This window comes from Rattus rattus, chromosome 13 (assembly GCF_011064425.1).
Source record: "Rattus rattus isolate New Zealand chromosome 13, Rrattus_CSIRO_v1, whole genome shotgun sequence".
Taxonomy (NCBI): Eukaryota; Metazoa; Chordata; class Mammalia; order Rodentia; family Muridae; genus Rattus; species Rattus rattus.
Genome location: NC_046166.1, coordinates 59,462,546 through 59,479,114, shown reverse-complemented (window position 1 = coordinate 59,479,114; position 16,569 = coordinate 59,462,546). Strand labels below are relative to the sequence as shown.

Below are 16,569 nucleotides of genomic sequence, written 5' to 3'. Positions count from 1 at the left end.
AAAATTCAGTTTTTGTAGGACTTTCCCAAGGCACAGCCACCTTGGTAGAATGCTTCTCACTCACTAAATGTTGCAGAAGCAATTCATATTCCATACAGTTTTTACTCACTTTTCAATATATGGTTAGAATGTTTGTAAGGAAGCTGAAGTTTAATAATTTTTATATAACTAAAAATAGGTGTGGAGGGCTCAGTGTGGTTACTGAGGAGGAGAAGGGGGAGGAGGGAGAGGAGGAGGAGGGAGAGGAGGAGAGGAGGAAGAGAAAGAGGAGGAGGGAGAGGAGGAGGAAAAGGGGGAGGAGGGAACCTGACTGAGGCCGAGTAATGAAGTGCTCTGAAAAGGGAAGCGTTTTTTTCCTAAATGATCTGTGGGGCTGTGTATCTTGGGAGGTGAGATAGCCACGCTTACTGACCTGGGCTGTCGTCAGTCGGACTTGTGTAAACTGTCCCTGGACAATAGCTACTCTCTGTGAACTGTACCTGCTCTATTGTCTTCAGTGGGGTTCCAGCCACTGTTTGTTTCCTTATAAAAGCTGTAACGGGCAATCATGTGTTTGTAGTTCCATTCCTTTTTATCTCTACTTCTGTGTAAACTGGTGATTGAATAGTTAAAGCAATTTTTTCAGTGTGCCCCAAGGGTATTAATGAGCATTTATAACTGAGAAATGATTCTTGTTATATTAATTATTCCATAAATGATACTACTAGATACATTACCTTGGGTTAATAGCTCCAGGATTTGTTTCAAACAACACAAAAGGTCTCATGTGAATATACTTATATCTTGGATTTAATTTCAGTCTTGCTAAATAAAATGTCTTTGTCTTTACTTTTTTTATTAAAGTAAAAATTACCAGTAGCTACTAGGACAGGCGATGGAAATCAAACTTCCTTCCTAGGCTTTCCCTAAAAACATATCCAGGTGATATGTTCTTACCAGCATGGTGTTACATGCTGTTAGCCCCAGCACTCAAGGAGGAGGATCTGTTTGAGCCCAGCCTGGTCTGCATAGTGAGACCCTGTCAAAACCAAACAGAATTAACACATTGCTGCCCTTCTCTAGTTGACCCAACCTCATGTGCTGTCAGTTTAAGTAGGTAACTCCCACTCTGGCTCTGCCAAACTGCCTAGCCTAGTGTCACTAGATAAGTGCTACTGTCAGCTAACTTCACAACTGTATACATCCCCAACATTCCACAAAACCAACCTTTATAGAAGGACTTCCACTTTATCTGAAATTCACATTTAACTGGGTCTTTTCTTGTAAATAAGTTTGTTTGGGTTTTTGTCTGTTTTCAATGTATATAGTAGAGGGTGTTTTGTCTGCATGTGTGTCTGCATACCACATGCATACCTGGTGCCTATGGAGGCCAGGACAGGGCATTGGATTCTCCGAACGGGGCAGTTTGTGACGTGTCCTGTGCTGGAATCAAGCAGGGTCCTCCTGAGGAGCAGCCACCTCTCCAGTCCCTCCCCTGCCACCATAGTTTTCATTGTTGCGTTTTTCTTACACCGTGCTTTCCTTGTGAAAATGGCTCCTTCACAGTTTGCATTTTGACCATAACCCTCCATACATTATCATCTTAATCCCTTCCCCTCCCACCAAACTTTTCTTCCTTTCAAGTCCCCCCTTCCTACTTTATAAAAAAAAGGTTCACTAAAACTGAGTTTTTAGTGAACTATGTTCTTTATTATTTATCTACTCACTTTATATCCCAAAATCAGTCCTTCTCTCTTCCTCCCTCCCCCTTAAGAAAGGGCAGCCTCCCCTAGGTATCAAAATCACACACACACACACATACACACACACATACACACACACACACATACACACACACATACACACACACACATACACACACACATACACACACACACACATCATCATCATCATCATCATCATCGTCATCATCATCATCATCATCCTGTTTCCCTACTTTTTTTAAAACTAGGGTTGCTTGCATAAGCCTGACCTAGGAGTTACTTGGGCAAGGGTAACTTCCTAATAGCAACACTACTGAGAAATATGGCTCCCCCTCCCCCAGCAACCACAACTGTCCCACACTCCTCAGAGATTGGCAGGGCCTCATGAGCTCCTCCCTCATTCATGGTGGAATGCTGATGCCCCAGTCGTGTCCAGGTGGCCATGTTGCCATTGGTACTGGCCACAAGAGCCTTGCCATACCCAGAAGATGGAAACATTTCATACCACCCCTCCCTGTCCTCCGGCTCTTACTCCCCCCACCCCACATACCCCTCTTCCAAGATGCTCTTTGAACCTCGAAGGAGGTACTACAGATGCTCTTGTTAGGGTTCAATAGTCACTTAATTTGAACACTTTGACCAGTTGTGACTCTGTTAATCGTTACCCATTATAAGAAAAACAGCTTCTTTAAAACAAAGGCTGGTCAGCACTAATCTATGGGTATAAATATTTAGAAGGCAATTTGATGACTTGTCCATTTAGCAAAGCAGAAGTAGTAGGTTGTGTGTGTGTGTGTGTGTGTGTGTGTGTGTGTGTGTGTGTGTGAAAGAGACAGGGATGGGGTGCGCTACCCTAAATCTATGTAGTATTTATAGGTCTCATTTTTTATGTGTACATACATATCTATGTATACATCTCTGTGCATGCACACATGCTCAAGTGCCCTGGCATTCACGTGGAGATCAGAGGACAATCTGTAAGAGTCTGCTCCCTCCTCCTTCCATGAGTTTCAAGGACCCAACTCAGATTATCAGACTTAATCACAAGCACCTCTGACCCCTGAACTATCTTATCATCTTCACTGTTTTGAAACAGCAGGTCTCTTCAATTTCATGTGCATCCCATCCTTCATGAATCCTTTTAACTTGAGCCACTTGTTCCTTGCTGCTGACTAGTTCTTTCCAACTGCAGTGGTAACAGCAGCAATGTATCAAAAGGCATTTTCCTTCAGTATCATTACTCCTAAAGTCTAGGATGCAGAGAGAGCACTTACTGTGCTTATGAAGGTTCAGAACCCAGCACCCACACATACACTCATCACCTCCAGGGGGTCTTATGCCCTCCTCTGACCTCTGTGGGCAGTTCACACACACACATTCAGGAAACGCCCACACAACATAAAAATATAAAAATCTTTAAAAAGTGGGGGCTGGAGATGGATCAGTGGTTAAATACATCTGTTGCTCTTGCAAAGGACCAGGATTCTGTCCTCAGCATACACATGATGGCTCACAACCATCTCTAACTCCAGGTCCAGGAGATCCAGGCCACGGCACCACAGACACGATGGTGCACATAAATCCATGAGGACAAAACAAGTCAACACACATAAAATGAAAACATATTTTCTCAAATAGCCGGGCGGTGGTGGCATACATCTTTAGTCCCAGTACTTGGGAGTTCTACCTGCTATACAGAGTGAGTTCCAGGACAGCCAGGGCCACACACAGAAACCCTGCCTCGGTTAAAAAATAAAATTAAATAAATAAATGGGAGGGAGAGGAGAGGGGAAGTGAGGAGGGAAGGAAAGGGGAAAGGGAAGGAAAGAAAAGCGGAGAGGAAAGAAACGGAAGAATGAAAGTTACTTTAATATCTCGGTTTATAGATAATCCCGGCCCGCCCACCTCCCTAACTCGCTGGGCACTCGTGCTTTCAGACTTGGTAACCTCTGCCCTCCCCAAGATGGCGCCCGCCTGGGCCGCCAACCTCCGTTGCGGGAGGTGGCTAGGTGCTGAGCGGTGATTGGACCATTCAGGAAGGGGGCGGGACCGGAAGGTGGTCTCCTTAGGTCTCGGGTCTTCTGGGCATCCTCTAGGGAATGTTGAGAGGTGGCAGCATGACAGCGGAGCTGGGAGTCGGGTTGGCGCTGCGGACCGTGAACGAGCGCGTCCAGCAGAGCGTGGCGCGGCGGCCGCGGGTGAGGACCGGCGGTAGGGGACTGGGGCGGGCTGAGAAGGGGGACACCTGCGTGGGTCCAGGTGTCACGGTGACGCAGAAGGGGCTCGCGAGGTTTCCTCGGCGATCTGGCCTTGAAGATCAGGACTTCCTGGAGGGTAGCTTGGTTGGAGAAAGGTGCTCACTCGTGTCCATGTGTCTCGCCATGCGTCATTGCCCGTCACCACGGTACTAGAGACCTCGGAGGGCCATGTCCACCCGCGATCACGTGCGTTGCGGCGGCGGGGAGCTGTGGTCTAGGTGCGAGTGAACTTGACAAGATTTTACCTCCACAGAGCAGGAGGGTGCTGTCATGTGCACAGTCACAAGCATTTGTTATTTTGGTATGGTTGATTTGTTCCCTATTGGACTTCTTATATAGACCGGAGCCAGTATCTGCTTTTCTCCATGCAAATTAAGCTACATTTTGTGAAACGAGACAGAAAAAAAGCAAAGACCTTTCCTTAATATTTATGGTCTCAGATTTCAAAATGATGCCTGAAAACCGAAGGCCGAATTAACTGAGGCCTGGGACATTACCTTAAGTCCTGTTAACTAGGGGTTGGGGATTTAGCTCAGTGGTAGAGCGCTTGCCTAGCAAGCACAAGGCCCTGGGTTCAGTCCCCAGCTCCGGGGGGAGTCCTAGCCTTTGGGTTCCTCATAGCTGAAGAAAATGAGGTCAAGCCTGGGGAGTTCCTTCCTCCTTCCTGGTCCCAGTGCTCTGTTTCTTCAAAGAAAAATCCCGGGATTTCCCTAATGCAGCCCACTCCCAATTTGTCTCTGGAAGCCCCCAGTTCATCAACGTGATACTAGGACTTAGACACAGTTCATGAGACAGTGATGACCCAGTCCCTCAGAAGGAAGCAACAGGAAACCTTGTGGTAATTCTCCAAGTCCTTGAGAATACTGTGGTTCTATGAAAGTCTCAGACACCGTGGGTTACATGAAGACAGATACGTGAGGATTTGGCTGCGACTGAAAGCAGGGAAACCCTGGCATTTTATGTAACGGATGTGGAGAGACTTTGGATGAGTCTAATCCTGAATACAGAATTGTTTGTGTCTCATTGTCAGTTCTGCTATCTGTTGGTTGAATCATAGACTGAACGATGCACTGCGTGTCCTTATCTCAATTGCTCCTCTTCCAAGGTGAATGGAAGCGTTATTAGTAATTACGTCAGGACCAAAATGAGTTTCTAAACTGTTCAGAAGCCAGAAGTGACCTTCCTGCTGAACAGGATGTTACCTTCCCTTTGTGAAGTGATTGATGGTTGGGATTTTGTTTTACATTTGTTTGTATTGGTTTGGGTTTTTTGGGGGGGTGGGGGGTGGGGGTGGGGTTAGGTGCTAGGGATACAACTCAGAACCTCACAAATGCTAAGCAGACCTTGTGCCACTGTTACTGTTCCCTCAACCCAATAAACTGACTTTGTGTGTGTGTGTGTGTGTGTGTGTGTGTGTGTGTGTATTTGCATGTATGTACAAATGCATGTGTATTCGTGTTATATGCATGTATGTACAAGTGCATGTGTATAAGTGTTATATGCATGTATGTACAAGTACGTGTGTGTGCACACGATATACTCATACATGTGCAAGGGTACGGGCCATGAATGCACATGTGGAAGCCAGAGGTTAATGTCAGGCATCTTTCTCTTATCACCCTCCACTTCGTGTTTTGACACCCTGATCCTGGAGCTAGATAGCCAACATGCCCCGAGAAGCTACCTACCCCTCCCCCTGCCCCCAGCACTGGGATGACAGACAAGGGGTACCAAACTTATTATATAGATTATATAAATTATACACTAAGGCCCTCATGCTTACATGGCTACCATTTTTTCATCAAGTCATCTTTCCTGCCGCTGGTTTACGTGAGAATTGTCTGGAATACTCACAAGGAAATTGGCAGACAGGGTTAGAGCTCCCTAGAGGAACACTTGTCTGGTGTCCCCAAACCCCAGAGCTCTATATCCAGTGCCACAAAAAACAAAGGAAAGGGGAAAATGGATCTTATCATTGCCAAGCTGAGATCTGTGCTGATCTATTTTTACAAGGTGTGTCATTTTGTCATTGTTTGTTTGTTTGTTTTGTGAGACAAGGTCTCTGTGTAGCCCTGGATGTCCTGGAGCTCATTTTGTAGACTATGCTGGCCTCGAACTCAGAGATCTGCCTGTCTCTGCCTCTCAACTGCTGGGATAAAAGATGTTTGCTACCACCACCTGGCTCTACAATGTGTGTATTATCGGGACAAAATGCCACACATTCACTCATGTGGCCTGCTCTTTCTTCGCAGGGTCTCCCAGCCATCCAACCCCGGCTAGTAGCGGTCAGCAAAACAAAACCTGCAGAGATGGTGATTGAGGCCTACGGTCATGGCCAGCGCACTTTTGGAGAGAACTATGTAAGATTCCTCTTACAAAGAACCTTTGGGAGAGCTGTGACTACTGGGCTTCTAACTCATTCTGTTCTTGCTCCTTAGGTTCAGGAACTACTAGAAAAAGCATCAAACCCTACGGTACGTAGACATAAGAAGTGTTGATTTCGTATAGAAGTCTTAGCTCTTAGCTGAGAGCTACACCTGTGTTGATGGTAGGATTTTAGAACAGAAAGCTGGGCTCGGAATAAAAATGTCCATATTTCTATTGCGCCCTAAATAATTCTGGGCTAGCTCTTCTGTCGCTGTTCAGACATGATGTTCTCTTGTGTGGCAGTTAGCGAATAGTGATTTTAGGAGAACCTTGGAGATTTGAAAGCATAAACCAAAGGGTTCAGGGATGCGGCTCAGTGGTAGAGGGCCTTGAAAACATAATTCACTTCTGTCTTTAATGGATCATTTCTGAAAAATTCAGTGAGTTGATGGGAACGAGGAAGGGGAACAGCGATAGGCTTAGATGACTCCAAGTTTCCTTGTGTCTCACTGGCTGAAGGGAGGGCAGCAGCTCATCACTCCCAGGAGAGCTCAGGCGTGAAGGGCATTGAGCCCACAGAGCCTCCATAAAAGCTCTATGAAATGGTTCCCTTTTTCTCTTCAGCTTCTGTCGTCGTGTCCTGAGATCAAGTGGCACTTCATTGGTCATTTGCAGAAACAAAACGTCAACAAGTTGATGGGTAAGACAAGACTCTCACTCTGAAGGCAGGCCTTCTCTGTGGCTGTGTGATGTACACCGCCTTCTGAGTAAGCAGCTCGGAGAGCAGCCCCAGCTCACCATTCGTGTCGCGGGATTTCTTCAATGAAGCGTAGTCAAATACTAAGAATGAGGTGCAAGGGCTGGAGGGCGTGGCTCCGCGGCAGAGTGCTTGCCTAACATTTACAAGGCCCTAGGTCAGTCCCCAGCACCATAAAAAATAATTACTAATTACAGAAAGATTTAACCTTGTGACCCGAGGACCTCAAGTAAACCGTACTTAGTTCTGTCAAGGTATCAAAATTTAAAAATTTGTTTGGGTTTTTTTGGTGGGGAGAAAGGAATAGAGAAAGGCAAATTGTGTGTATAGCGATCAGAGCGACATAGAGGAGTTGGGTCTTCCTTTCCGTTATGTGGGTCCCAGAAATTGAACTCGACTGTCAGGCGTGGTGGCAGGCACCTTTACTCACTGAACCATCTTGCCTCCCCTGGTATGTATTTTTCTTAACAGCTTTGTCAGGGTAAACTTGAAAAAAGCATATCCAACTACAATAAAGTACCCAGACTGAAAGTGTCTGATTGGACCAGTGCTGACAGAGGATTACAGCTGCGAACTGGTCCAATAATTAAAATAGCAGCCCCCTCCCCTACAGGCTCCTTCCTGTCATTTGCTCAAGCGCTGCTCCTGGTCTGTGCTGCTGCTGTCATTTCCACAGTTCAGGTCTCGTGTAGATGGAATTACGAAAGGAAAGGTCTTCCTCCTTCCCATCCTGATCCAGCGTTGACCTTTATCACGGCATGTGGTCCTTCCATCTTCCTATTCAGTAGTATTCCACTGTACCAACACATCACCATGTTTCCATTCACAGTGGAGGACTTTAGGTTACTGCGAGTTTTGGGGAATTACAACTAAGCTGCTATCCAGACGTGATAGCACAAGCCAGAATTCCCAGCACCCAGGATTAATAAATCAATGTAATAAAAAATAAACAAAAGTCAGACCATTCTTTTCTCACACTCTCTCCTCTGCACTCCAGTTACTTCCTTTACTGTTTCGGAGCTCTCTGCTTGTTTGTCTGGGCACAGTGACACATGACACTACGCCCAGCACTCTGGAGACAATGGCACACAGATCTAATAAGTTAAGAAGACAGAGCTACGTAGACCCTGTCTCAATACAATTAAAATAAAGGGGCTGGAGAGATGGCTCTGAGGTTAAGAGCACTTTCTGCTCTTCCAGGGACCTGGGTTTAGCTACCCAGCATGCACATGTCAGCCCACAACTCTTTCTAACTGGAGCGTCAGGCATCCAGCAGCGTCTTGGACCTCCTTAGGCACCAGGCACAAACGTGGTGCACAGACCTATAGGTAAAACATCCACGTGCATAGACTTAAACTTTTGTAAATAAAATTTAAAAAAGAAAACTTTAAGTAAAAATTCCTCCTGTGGTTCATCTTGAGTTTTATTTGTTGAGACATGATCTAGCTATAGGGATAGGATGGCCTTGAGCTCACCATGCTCCTGTCCTGGTCCCCTAAATGCTGGGACTGTAGGCACGTGCCACCATAATCAGCTTAAATTTTTTTAATTAATTGTTTAGATATAATAGCCACGGAGTATGAAGTTTAAACATGTAATATATGTCTTGACCCCAATGCTCAAGAAGTTTCACAGTTTGGATCTTCAATTTTTATACTATAAATTCTAAGACCACCACAAAAAATAATACCACAAGGAGTTATGGCTAATGCATGCATAAAATGATGTAGTCATTACTGAATTAGTCCCACAGGCAGGGAAACAGTAAACTAAGGCTCGAGAAATTAAACAGCTTGCCCAAGATTAAGTACTAAAAGGAATCAAGGCTATACCTGTCAGGAGAATTCTCCCCACTGCTACCCCCAGAGCCCCTGATCATGGCATGTGTTTGGACTGGGGTCCTTGTCTGCTTTTTGTTGCTGTGATCAAGACAATGAACAAAAGCAACTTAGGAGGAAAGGGTTTATTTGGCTTATACCTCCATATCACTGTCCACCACTGAGAGAAGCCAAGGCAGGGATCCGGAGGCAGGAACTGAAGCAGATGCTGTGGAGAAATGTTGCTTACTGGCTTGCACCCATGGCTTACTCAGCCTGCTCTCCTATACAGCCCAGAGCACCTGCTCAGGGATGGTGCCACTCACCGTGCGCCATGCCTTCCTATAGCATCATTAATCAAATGGCACAGATTCTTGCCTATAGGCCAGTCTTATGAAGGCATTTTCTCGGTCGAAGTTTGCACTTCTCACTTGACCCTGGCCTCTGTCAAGTTAACAAAAACAACAAACAAACAAAACCAACCAGCACAACTGGCTTTGCCATCGTAAAGAATGTTGTTAGCTAATGCCTAATGTTAGCTCTCAGAGTTTGTCATACAATTTGAGTTTATGGAGGGGGATATTTGTTTCTGCTAGACTTTTGAGTCTCCTTAAATACATGGAAGAAATGACTTACTGTCTTTATTATCTTTTCCTCAATTCTGGGTCGGTTTCAGTCAACTTAATATATACCTCATCCTGTGAACAGTTGCTTTTACGTTGATGGTTTGGTTTATCGTTGTTTTTCTGAGACACAATCTGACCAACTCATGCTGGCCTGGAATTTACTCTATAACCTAGGCTGGCCTAGAACTTGTGGTGATCCTCCTGCCTCAGCCTCCTGAATTCTGGAACTGCAGGCATGACCACCAGCACACCCAGCAACATGTCTGACAGTTTGGTTTGTATTTCACACATAAATTTGTCTTACTCAGTTCTGGCTATTTTTACATCCCTACAAATACTTCTGCAACATCATTTACATTTTATTGGAACAATTTGATCCTTTTAGGGTTTTGGGTTTTTGTTTGGTTGGTTTGTTGTGACAGGATTTCTCTGTGGTCCCTGGAACTCTCGGCAGACCAGGCTGACCTCAGACTCAGAGATTTGCCTCTGCTTCTGCCTCTGCCTCTGCCCTCTGTCTCTGCCTCTCTCTCTGCCTCTGCCTCTGTCTCTGCCTCTGCCTCTGCCCCTGCCCCTGCCCCCTGCCCCTGCCCCTGCCCCTGCCCCTGCCCCCCTGCCCCCCTGCCCCTGCCCCCCCTGCCCCTGCTTAGGGCTTGTTCCTACTACCAGTTGGTGCATAATCAGGTCAGAGCTGAGTTTAGAATTAACTATTTACACTACCAAGGCATACCCTTCCTGTACTTGTGTCTCCATCCCAACAAGGCTCTGGGCTCAGTCTTCACCATGGAAGAGGAAAAAAGGCAAAAAAGAAAGGGTGGGAGTCAGGGAAGTAGTTAGCTGACTGGAAGATTCCTGTGCTCAGCACAGTAAGCTGGTAGGGTTGTGCCATGGTCCTTTATCTGTGCCAAGAGTCATAGTTCATCTTCACTGAAGGCAGCTTTGATGACCTCACTGACTGAGCATCCGGTGGGAGCTATTCTGGTGTCCTTGTCGAATAAAGAGACCCATCCCAGAAAGTGTAAGAACATGGTATCTCTCCAGGCTAGCATCTTGGCTTCTGGATAGCCTCTGTCCTTTGTCACTTGACCTGTTTCACTCAGTTTGGACCGAGACATAATTAGATCAGGCCTACTATTCAGAATCTCAACTACCAACTTTCTGAATCGTCCCCGACTCATGCAGCCTGACTGTGGTGTCTTGTGTCTCCCTTATCCATCTTTGCTGGTGGGAGGGGCTTGCCTGCCTTTGAACTTCACGTCTAGCAAGCTCTCGTGCACGTCTTCTTGGCCAGTCACGAGATTTAACTGTGCTTTTCTTTTCCTGGAGTACTTCTCCCTCGACCAGATCAAAGGTTTGCTGCGTGTCTCTGGCAGCAGGGAAAGTGAAGGCTACTCCCTCCCCACTTTCTCTTTTCAGCCGTCCCCAACCTCTCTATGCTGGAAACTATAGACTCCGTGAAGTTGGCAGACAAGGTGAACAGTTCCTGGCAGAAGAAAGGTTCTCCTGAGCGACTGAAGGTGATGGTGCAGATAAACACCAGTGGAGAGGACAGTAAGTGACTAGGCCTGACCGTGATGTTTGCTCTCCTAGATGGCCGAGACTCAGGTACAGTGTGAGTGTAAGCGTCTGAGGATATTGTGGGGAGAAGCTCTAGCCTTCTGGTGAGCTGCTTTGTCAGGATTTACCAGTGGGATGATCCAATATAATTCTTTTGTTTTTATGTCTGTGAGAACACTGTAGCTGTCCTCAGACACTCACCAGAAGTGTGCATCGGACCCCACTACAGATGGTTGTGAGCCACCATGTGGTTGCTGGGAATTGAACTCAGGACCTCTGAAAGAGCAGTCAGTGCTCTTAACTGCTGAGCCATCTCTCCAGCCCAATATAATTCTTTAATATATCCCAGCTTGTTAGGTATTGATTTTGAAGAATTATAACTTTGAAATTCTGGAACTTATAACTGGAAATTCCCTCCTGGAGGAGATTGAGAATTACATGTGGAATACTTCTTAGATCCCAGGAAAATTACCCAGTGCTTCATTGGGCAAGAATAGAAGGAAATCACTGCTGAGCAATGAGTGAGTGTCTCACGGGGCCTGGCTTAGCAGTGTGGCCGTGAACTACAGAGGAGCCTGGCCCTGACATCAGACAGACGTCTGCTTGAGCGCCACCACTCTCCAGCATTGGAACTTTCAGTCAGTTACCTAACCTCTCTGTACCTGAGTTTCCTTCTTTGGCAGTGGTGTCGAGGGAGTGGCCATTGTTAGAAGGGAGTGGTGAGGACTCTGCACAGTGATACGGAACCCTGGACTTCTCCCTTGCGCGCTTTTTGTTAAGAGTGAATTCCAGGCATTTGCTTACAGCCATCTTCCTGGCGCTCACATGTAGCCGATCTTGGCTTGAAGGAGCTCAGTGTAGACATCTGTTTTCCAGATGTGCCCTGAAGTCAGGTTGCCTGGGTTCAAATCTCAGGTGCACAGTTCTAGTCCATAGCCTTAGGAAAAGACTGCCCCGCCTGTCTTAATTTCCTCTGAAGACTGATGTGGGTAAGAACATAGAGTTGCTGTATGAAGTGAGAAATCGTAGGGCTGGCACAGGGGTCAGCAGATTAACAGTTACTATTACTTTGCATGTTCCATGACTGGCTACACGCATGTAACTCCAGAGCTCTAGCATGTCTTTACTGCATTTCCTGACAAGGAGCTGTGATTGGCCTTAATTAATAGCAGGAAAGTTCCTCCCTGATCCCCTTCATAAACGGGGGCAAAGGCAAAGCAATATTAATAGTCCTTAAAATACGTAACAAATAATCACTTGCTGTCGTTCCTCCAACCATCCTTAACTAGTAAGTAAACTCTGCAATTATACAACCCCACTTTATTATGTGCATATGACTTAAGTTTGCAGCTCTATTAATAAATGGACAAAACCATAACAATGTCAAGTTTAGAAAAAGGTTCTGAGATTCATCTAGGACTTTGGCAGTGTGACCCTCCCTAGTGTCCCAAGACATATTCGTTTCTTTTCTATTTCTAAACACCATGACCAAGGCAACTGACAGAAGGAAAGGTCTGTGCGGTTTATGGTTCTGGAGGATAGGGGCCCATGGTCGGGGAGCGTGGCAGCCTCATCAGAAGCTCAGGCTTCACATCTCGTACCGCACTCATGGAGCAGCGGGGGGACTGAATGACACAGGACTTTGAAACGTCACAGTCGGCAGCCGTGATGTAGTCCCAGCAAGGCAGCATCTCCTAGGCATATCCCGACAGTACCAGACACTGGGGACCAAGCATTCAAACATAGGAGCCTGAGGGGGGCACTCTCATTCAAACCACCACACATTTCTCTTCTGTTTTGGCCTCCCTAGCCATTCCCAGCTAAAATCCTGTGGGGTGTGTCTTAGGGGTAGCACCTGTGCACGCAGAACCATGGCTTCCGTCTCTGGCACTAAAAATAATACAGTAGACTCCTGATGTGGGGTAAAGAGAAGTAATGTGGAGAAACAAACCTGTGTGGAAGAGGGCCCGCCATGAAGGCCCTCACATACACAGTTACTCGTTAGGGTCAGGGAAAGTCACTTCGCTAGGCTTTCAGCTGAGAGCCACGTCTGTGGTAAGGAAGGGATGAAAATGGAGCCTTCTTCTGGCTAGTTAAGATGTTTGGTGTGCACATTTCTGTTTCTTTTTATGAAGGTAAACACGGCCTTCTGCCCTCAGAGACCATAGCCGTCGTGGAACACATAAAGGCCAGTTGTCCCAACCTGGAGTTCGTGGGTCTCATGACCATAGGAAGCTTTGGGCATGATCTAAATCAAGGACCAAACCCAGACTTCCAGGTACTGGGGATGGTTGGGGCGATGCTCTTATGCCAAGGAAGGCATCATGGGACTGCGGGTCAACCCACACACAGTAGGGTGTGTCTAGCCCAGGCTTGATCCCAGCACTGGTGGGGTACAGAGGTATCCCACCAGCATGCAGGGCCAGCTGTGTGGTACGTCAGCCACCTCTCAGAACACAGCCTGTCAGGTGCGATGCTATTCCGCCTCTTCTGGACTGTTCTCATAAGGAAAAGACAGACTAGGCTCCCAGACACCCACCACCCTCCTTAACCCAGTGTTCACTTGGCTAATACAATTCTAGAGCAACCTTTTCCTTCCTTTCTAGTGACTGGTATCTTTACTGTTGTTGGCTTTCTTTGTTTTTAAGATGTTGTTGGATTTTTTTTTTCCCACTGCTTGGGATAGAACTCAGGGTCTGGAGTATTCTGCCACTGAGCCACGCCCCCTGGCTCTGCTAATTTTCTTGAAAGTTGAAGATGTAACTAAAACTTATAGTAACTTCTGGTAATCATTATACAGAATCATAAGAATCATGAGAAATAGAGTCACCAGACACATTTTGGTTTGGTAGTGTTCATTTTGGTGGGTTTTGTTTTCCTCCTGTTTTGTTTGGTTTGACTTAGTTCGGCTTGGTTTGCTTGTTTTAGAGACAGCTTCTCTTCCCCATGTATCCCAGGCTGGCCTTGAACTCAGGATTCTCCTGCTCGTCCCAAGTATTACAGGGAGCAGCACTACTGTGCCCAGCAGAGCTGGTCACCTTTTGTCGTCATTGGAAACAACAAGAATAAAACGGTAACGCTTGTGTTTTGCACAGAGGTTGCTGTCCCTGCGGCAGGAGCTGTGTGAGAAGCTGGGCCTTCCCGTGGAGCAGGTGGAACTTAGCATGGGCATGTCAGTGGACTTCCAGCACGCTGTAAGTGTCCCTGCCGACGCCTCGCCCAGAGGCAACTGACATCCCCTCCCCACACCGCTTTAACCTGATTTTAAAGGCATTTCAAACATGTCCTAGGGCATCGGCTATGGGACAATAAGCACAAACTGAAATAAAGTACGGTGTTAGCAACTCACATACATGAATTTCCACGGTAGGGAAGAATCACCAGGTGCCGTGACGCCCTCCTATACCCAGCCCTGGAAACAGTCCAGAGGACTGCTATTGAGTTTCAAGTCAGCCTGCTCTACACATGTTCGTACAGGCCAAGGCCACATAGTAAAAGCCTGCCTTGAAATAATAATAACCGTTCTAAAAAAATCAAAGTATAAAATTGCACTTTTGGAATATCATATATATTAAAACCATGTAAAAATTCTAAAAATGGAGCTTGTTTTATATCAGTTAGCTACAGGGTTTTTCCATTTGGCCAGTCACAAGCCTTTGGTCAAGAGCTACAGGGCAGCTTTTTGTTATGCTGTGCTGTCCCCCGCACCTACATTCCTACCATCCCGTGGCCCTGTATCTCTAAATGCAGTTGAACTCCCCAAGCACCGTGTAAGCTGAGGTCACTGCCTTTCTCTTGAAGACTGCCAGAAAGTGGCCCTGCTCTGGTCGGGGACACCAGAGCACCCGCCATCCTCAGCTGCAGCTTGGTCGTTCCTTATGCAGCCCCTGGGTGGCTGGAAACAGACTCAAAAGTGTCTGACACTCTCCTCGCTTGCTTCCTTCCCACAGATTGAAGTAGGATCTACAAACATCCGCGTAGGAAGCACTATTTTTGGAGAGCGGGATTACTCAAAGAAACCTGCCCCAGACAAGACTACGATAGACCTGACAGCCTCAGTGCCACTGGTGCAAGGACAGTGAAGCCAGGACAGCTCAGAAGATCAGCCACGCACAGCCTAGTTCATTCTGGTGTTGCGCATGTCCCCAGTCACACTCTTCCGTGGCCTATAGAGCGCACTGAGGATTACACGAGTTGATGGGAACCACCTGTGCTTAGCTTCTGCCGTAGCAAGCTCGGTTCAAGCAGTGGCTGAGGCTTGGATTTGGAGAGTTTCGAGACTTCAGAACCAACACCAGATTAGTAGCTGGGACCTGAGTTTGATTGAACACTGCCCAGGGATACCCAACCCTGTGATTGCCTGAGCCTGGGTTCTTGTGTGTTGTGATGTCTGTAGGAGGGATTCCCATTGGCCATTTAATAGAACACCCTGCTGTTCCTACAAGTCCCCACTACTCTAGAATGGGGTGGTTTCTGTTCCCAGTTCCCATCCTGGCCACTAGATGTCTCCAGTCACGGCTTCTCTGTGGCACTGGCCTGCAGTTCCAGGGTAACTTGTTAATAGCACTTGGGCCTTTCTTGCTGAAAAGGCAGGACTTGGAGGTCCACTGAGGACCACAGTGGTGGAAAGTGGGTGGCAGGATTTCTTCCCCACCATAACTCTTTCCTGGTTTCTAGCAAAGACTGCCCCACTGGGAGACAAAAGCTTCCAGTTCTAGCCCAAGGTTTCAACAAGGCCTCGCTTGCTTTTCCTCTTCTGGGGCTGTATCCCAGGCATATTTACAGCTACCCCAGTACACTGTATCTACAAGCCAGAATGTTACGGGCCCTGGTTGTTCACGATGCCATAAGAGCTTCAAAAGTGAGGAAACAGCTGGGCACAGGAGCACTTGTCCATAACTCCGGCATTCACGGGGTGCAGGCAAGAAGATCAGGAGTTCAAGGATAGACAAAGGCTAACTGAGACTCTTCTTTATCTAAAAATAATAATAAGCCAGAAAGCACAATTCTGCAGTAATCCCCACAGAGCTCCAGTGCTTATATCCTGACAGCTTTTTCTCTTGTTTACTCCAGCCCTCATCCTTCATTTAACAAACAACTTCAGGACCCGCTGCTGCTGAATGTAATTTCCAAACCTAAGCCACTGTGATTCTTGTTCTGTTTCCATCAAAGCTAGCGTGGTATTTCAGCTTGTTAAATACAAATGTGAGCTTGAATTATACCATCCGTGCCAACTATAAAGCCATTAAAGGTTTATTTTTATGATCTGGTGTGATGAGTGAATTGACATTGGAGCTGATAGGAAGCGTCTCGTCTGGCATCGTGCCTGGGTCTGGAGAGGCCCATCCTTACGTCAACGACGCACCAAAGCCACACCATATATACAAGGATGGTTCTGAACTTCGTGAGTGAGAAAATGTCTTCATAGAGCTTCGTGACATGCCTGTAAACACACTACACAGAAGGTGGCAAGTTCGAGACCAGCCA

The 16,569-nt window shown here is 46.7% G+C and overlaps 1 protein-coding gene across 1 annotated transcript; it reads left to right on the top strand.

Annotated features, from left to right (window-relative positions):
• The first annotated feature begins 3,557 nt into the window (after positions 1–3,557).
• On the top strand, positions 3,558–16,347 carry Plpbp (pyridoxal phosphate binding protein). The gene is made up of 8 exons (XM_032918985.1): positions 3,558–3,901; positions 6,214–6,321; positions 6,400–6,435; positions 6,953–7,028; positions 10,942–11,076; positions 13,218–13,360; positions 14,178–14,276; positions 15,033–16,347. The coding sequence occupies exons 1-8, from the start codon at positions 3,803–3,805 to the stop codon at positions 15,162–15,164; spliced, it is 828 nt and encodes a 275-aa protein (XP_032774876.1). The 5' UTR covers positions 3,558–3,802; the 3' UTR covers positions 15,165–16,347.
• The last annotated feature ends 222 nt before the right edge of the window (positions 16,348–16,569 follow it).

Bases quoted from the DNA above. Each gene is read 5' to 3' on its own strand.
- Plpbp (XM_032918985.1), top strand. From the start codon at position 3,803: ATGTTGAGAGGTGGCAGCATGACAGCGGAGCTGGGAGTCGGGTTGGCG. The intron at 3,902-6,213 runs GTGAGGACCGGC...CTTTCTTCGCAG, and splicing joins GCGTGGCGCGGCGGCCGCGG to GGTCTCCCAGCCATCCAACC. The intron at 14,277-15,032 runs GTAAGTGTCCCT...TCCTTCCCACAG, and splicing joins CAGTGGACTTCCAGCACGCT to ATTGAAGTAGGATCTACAAA.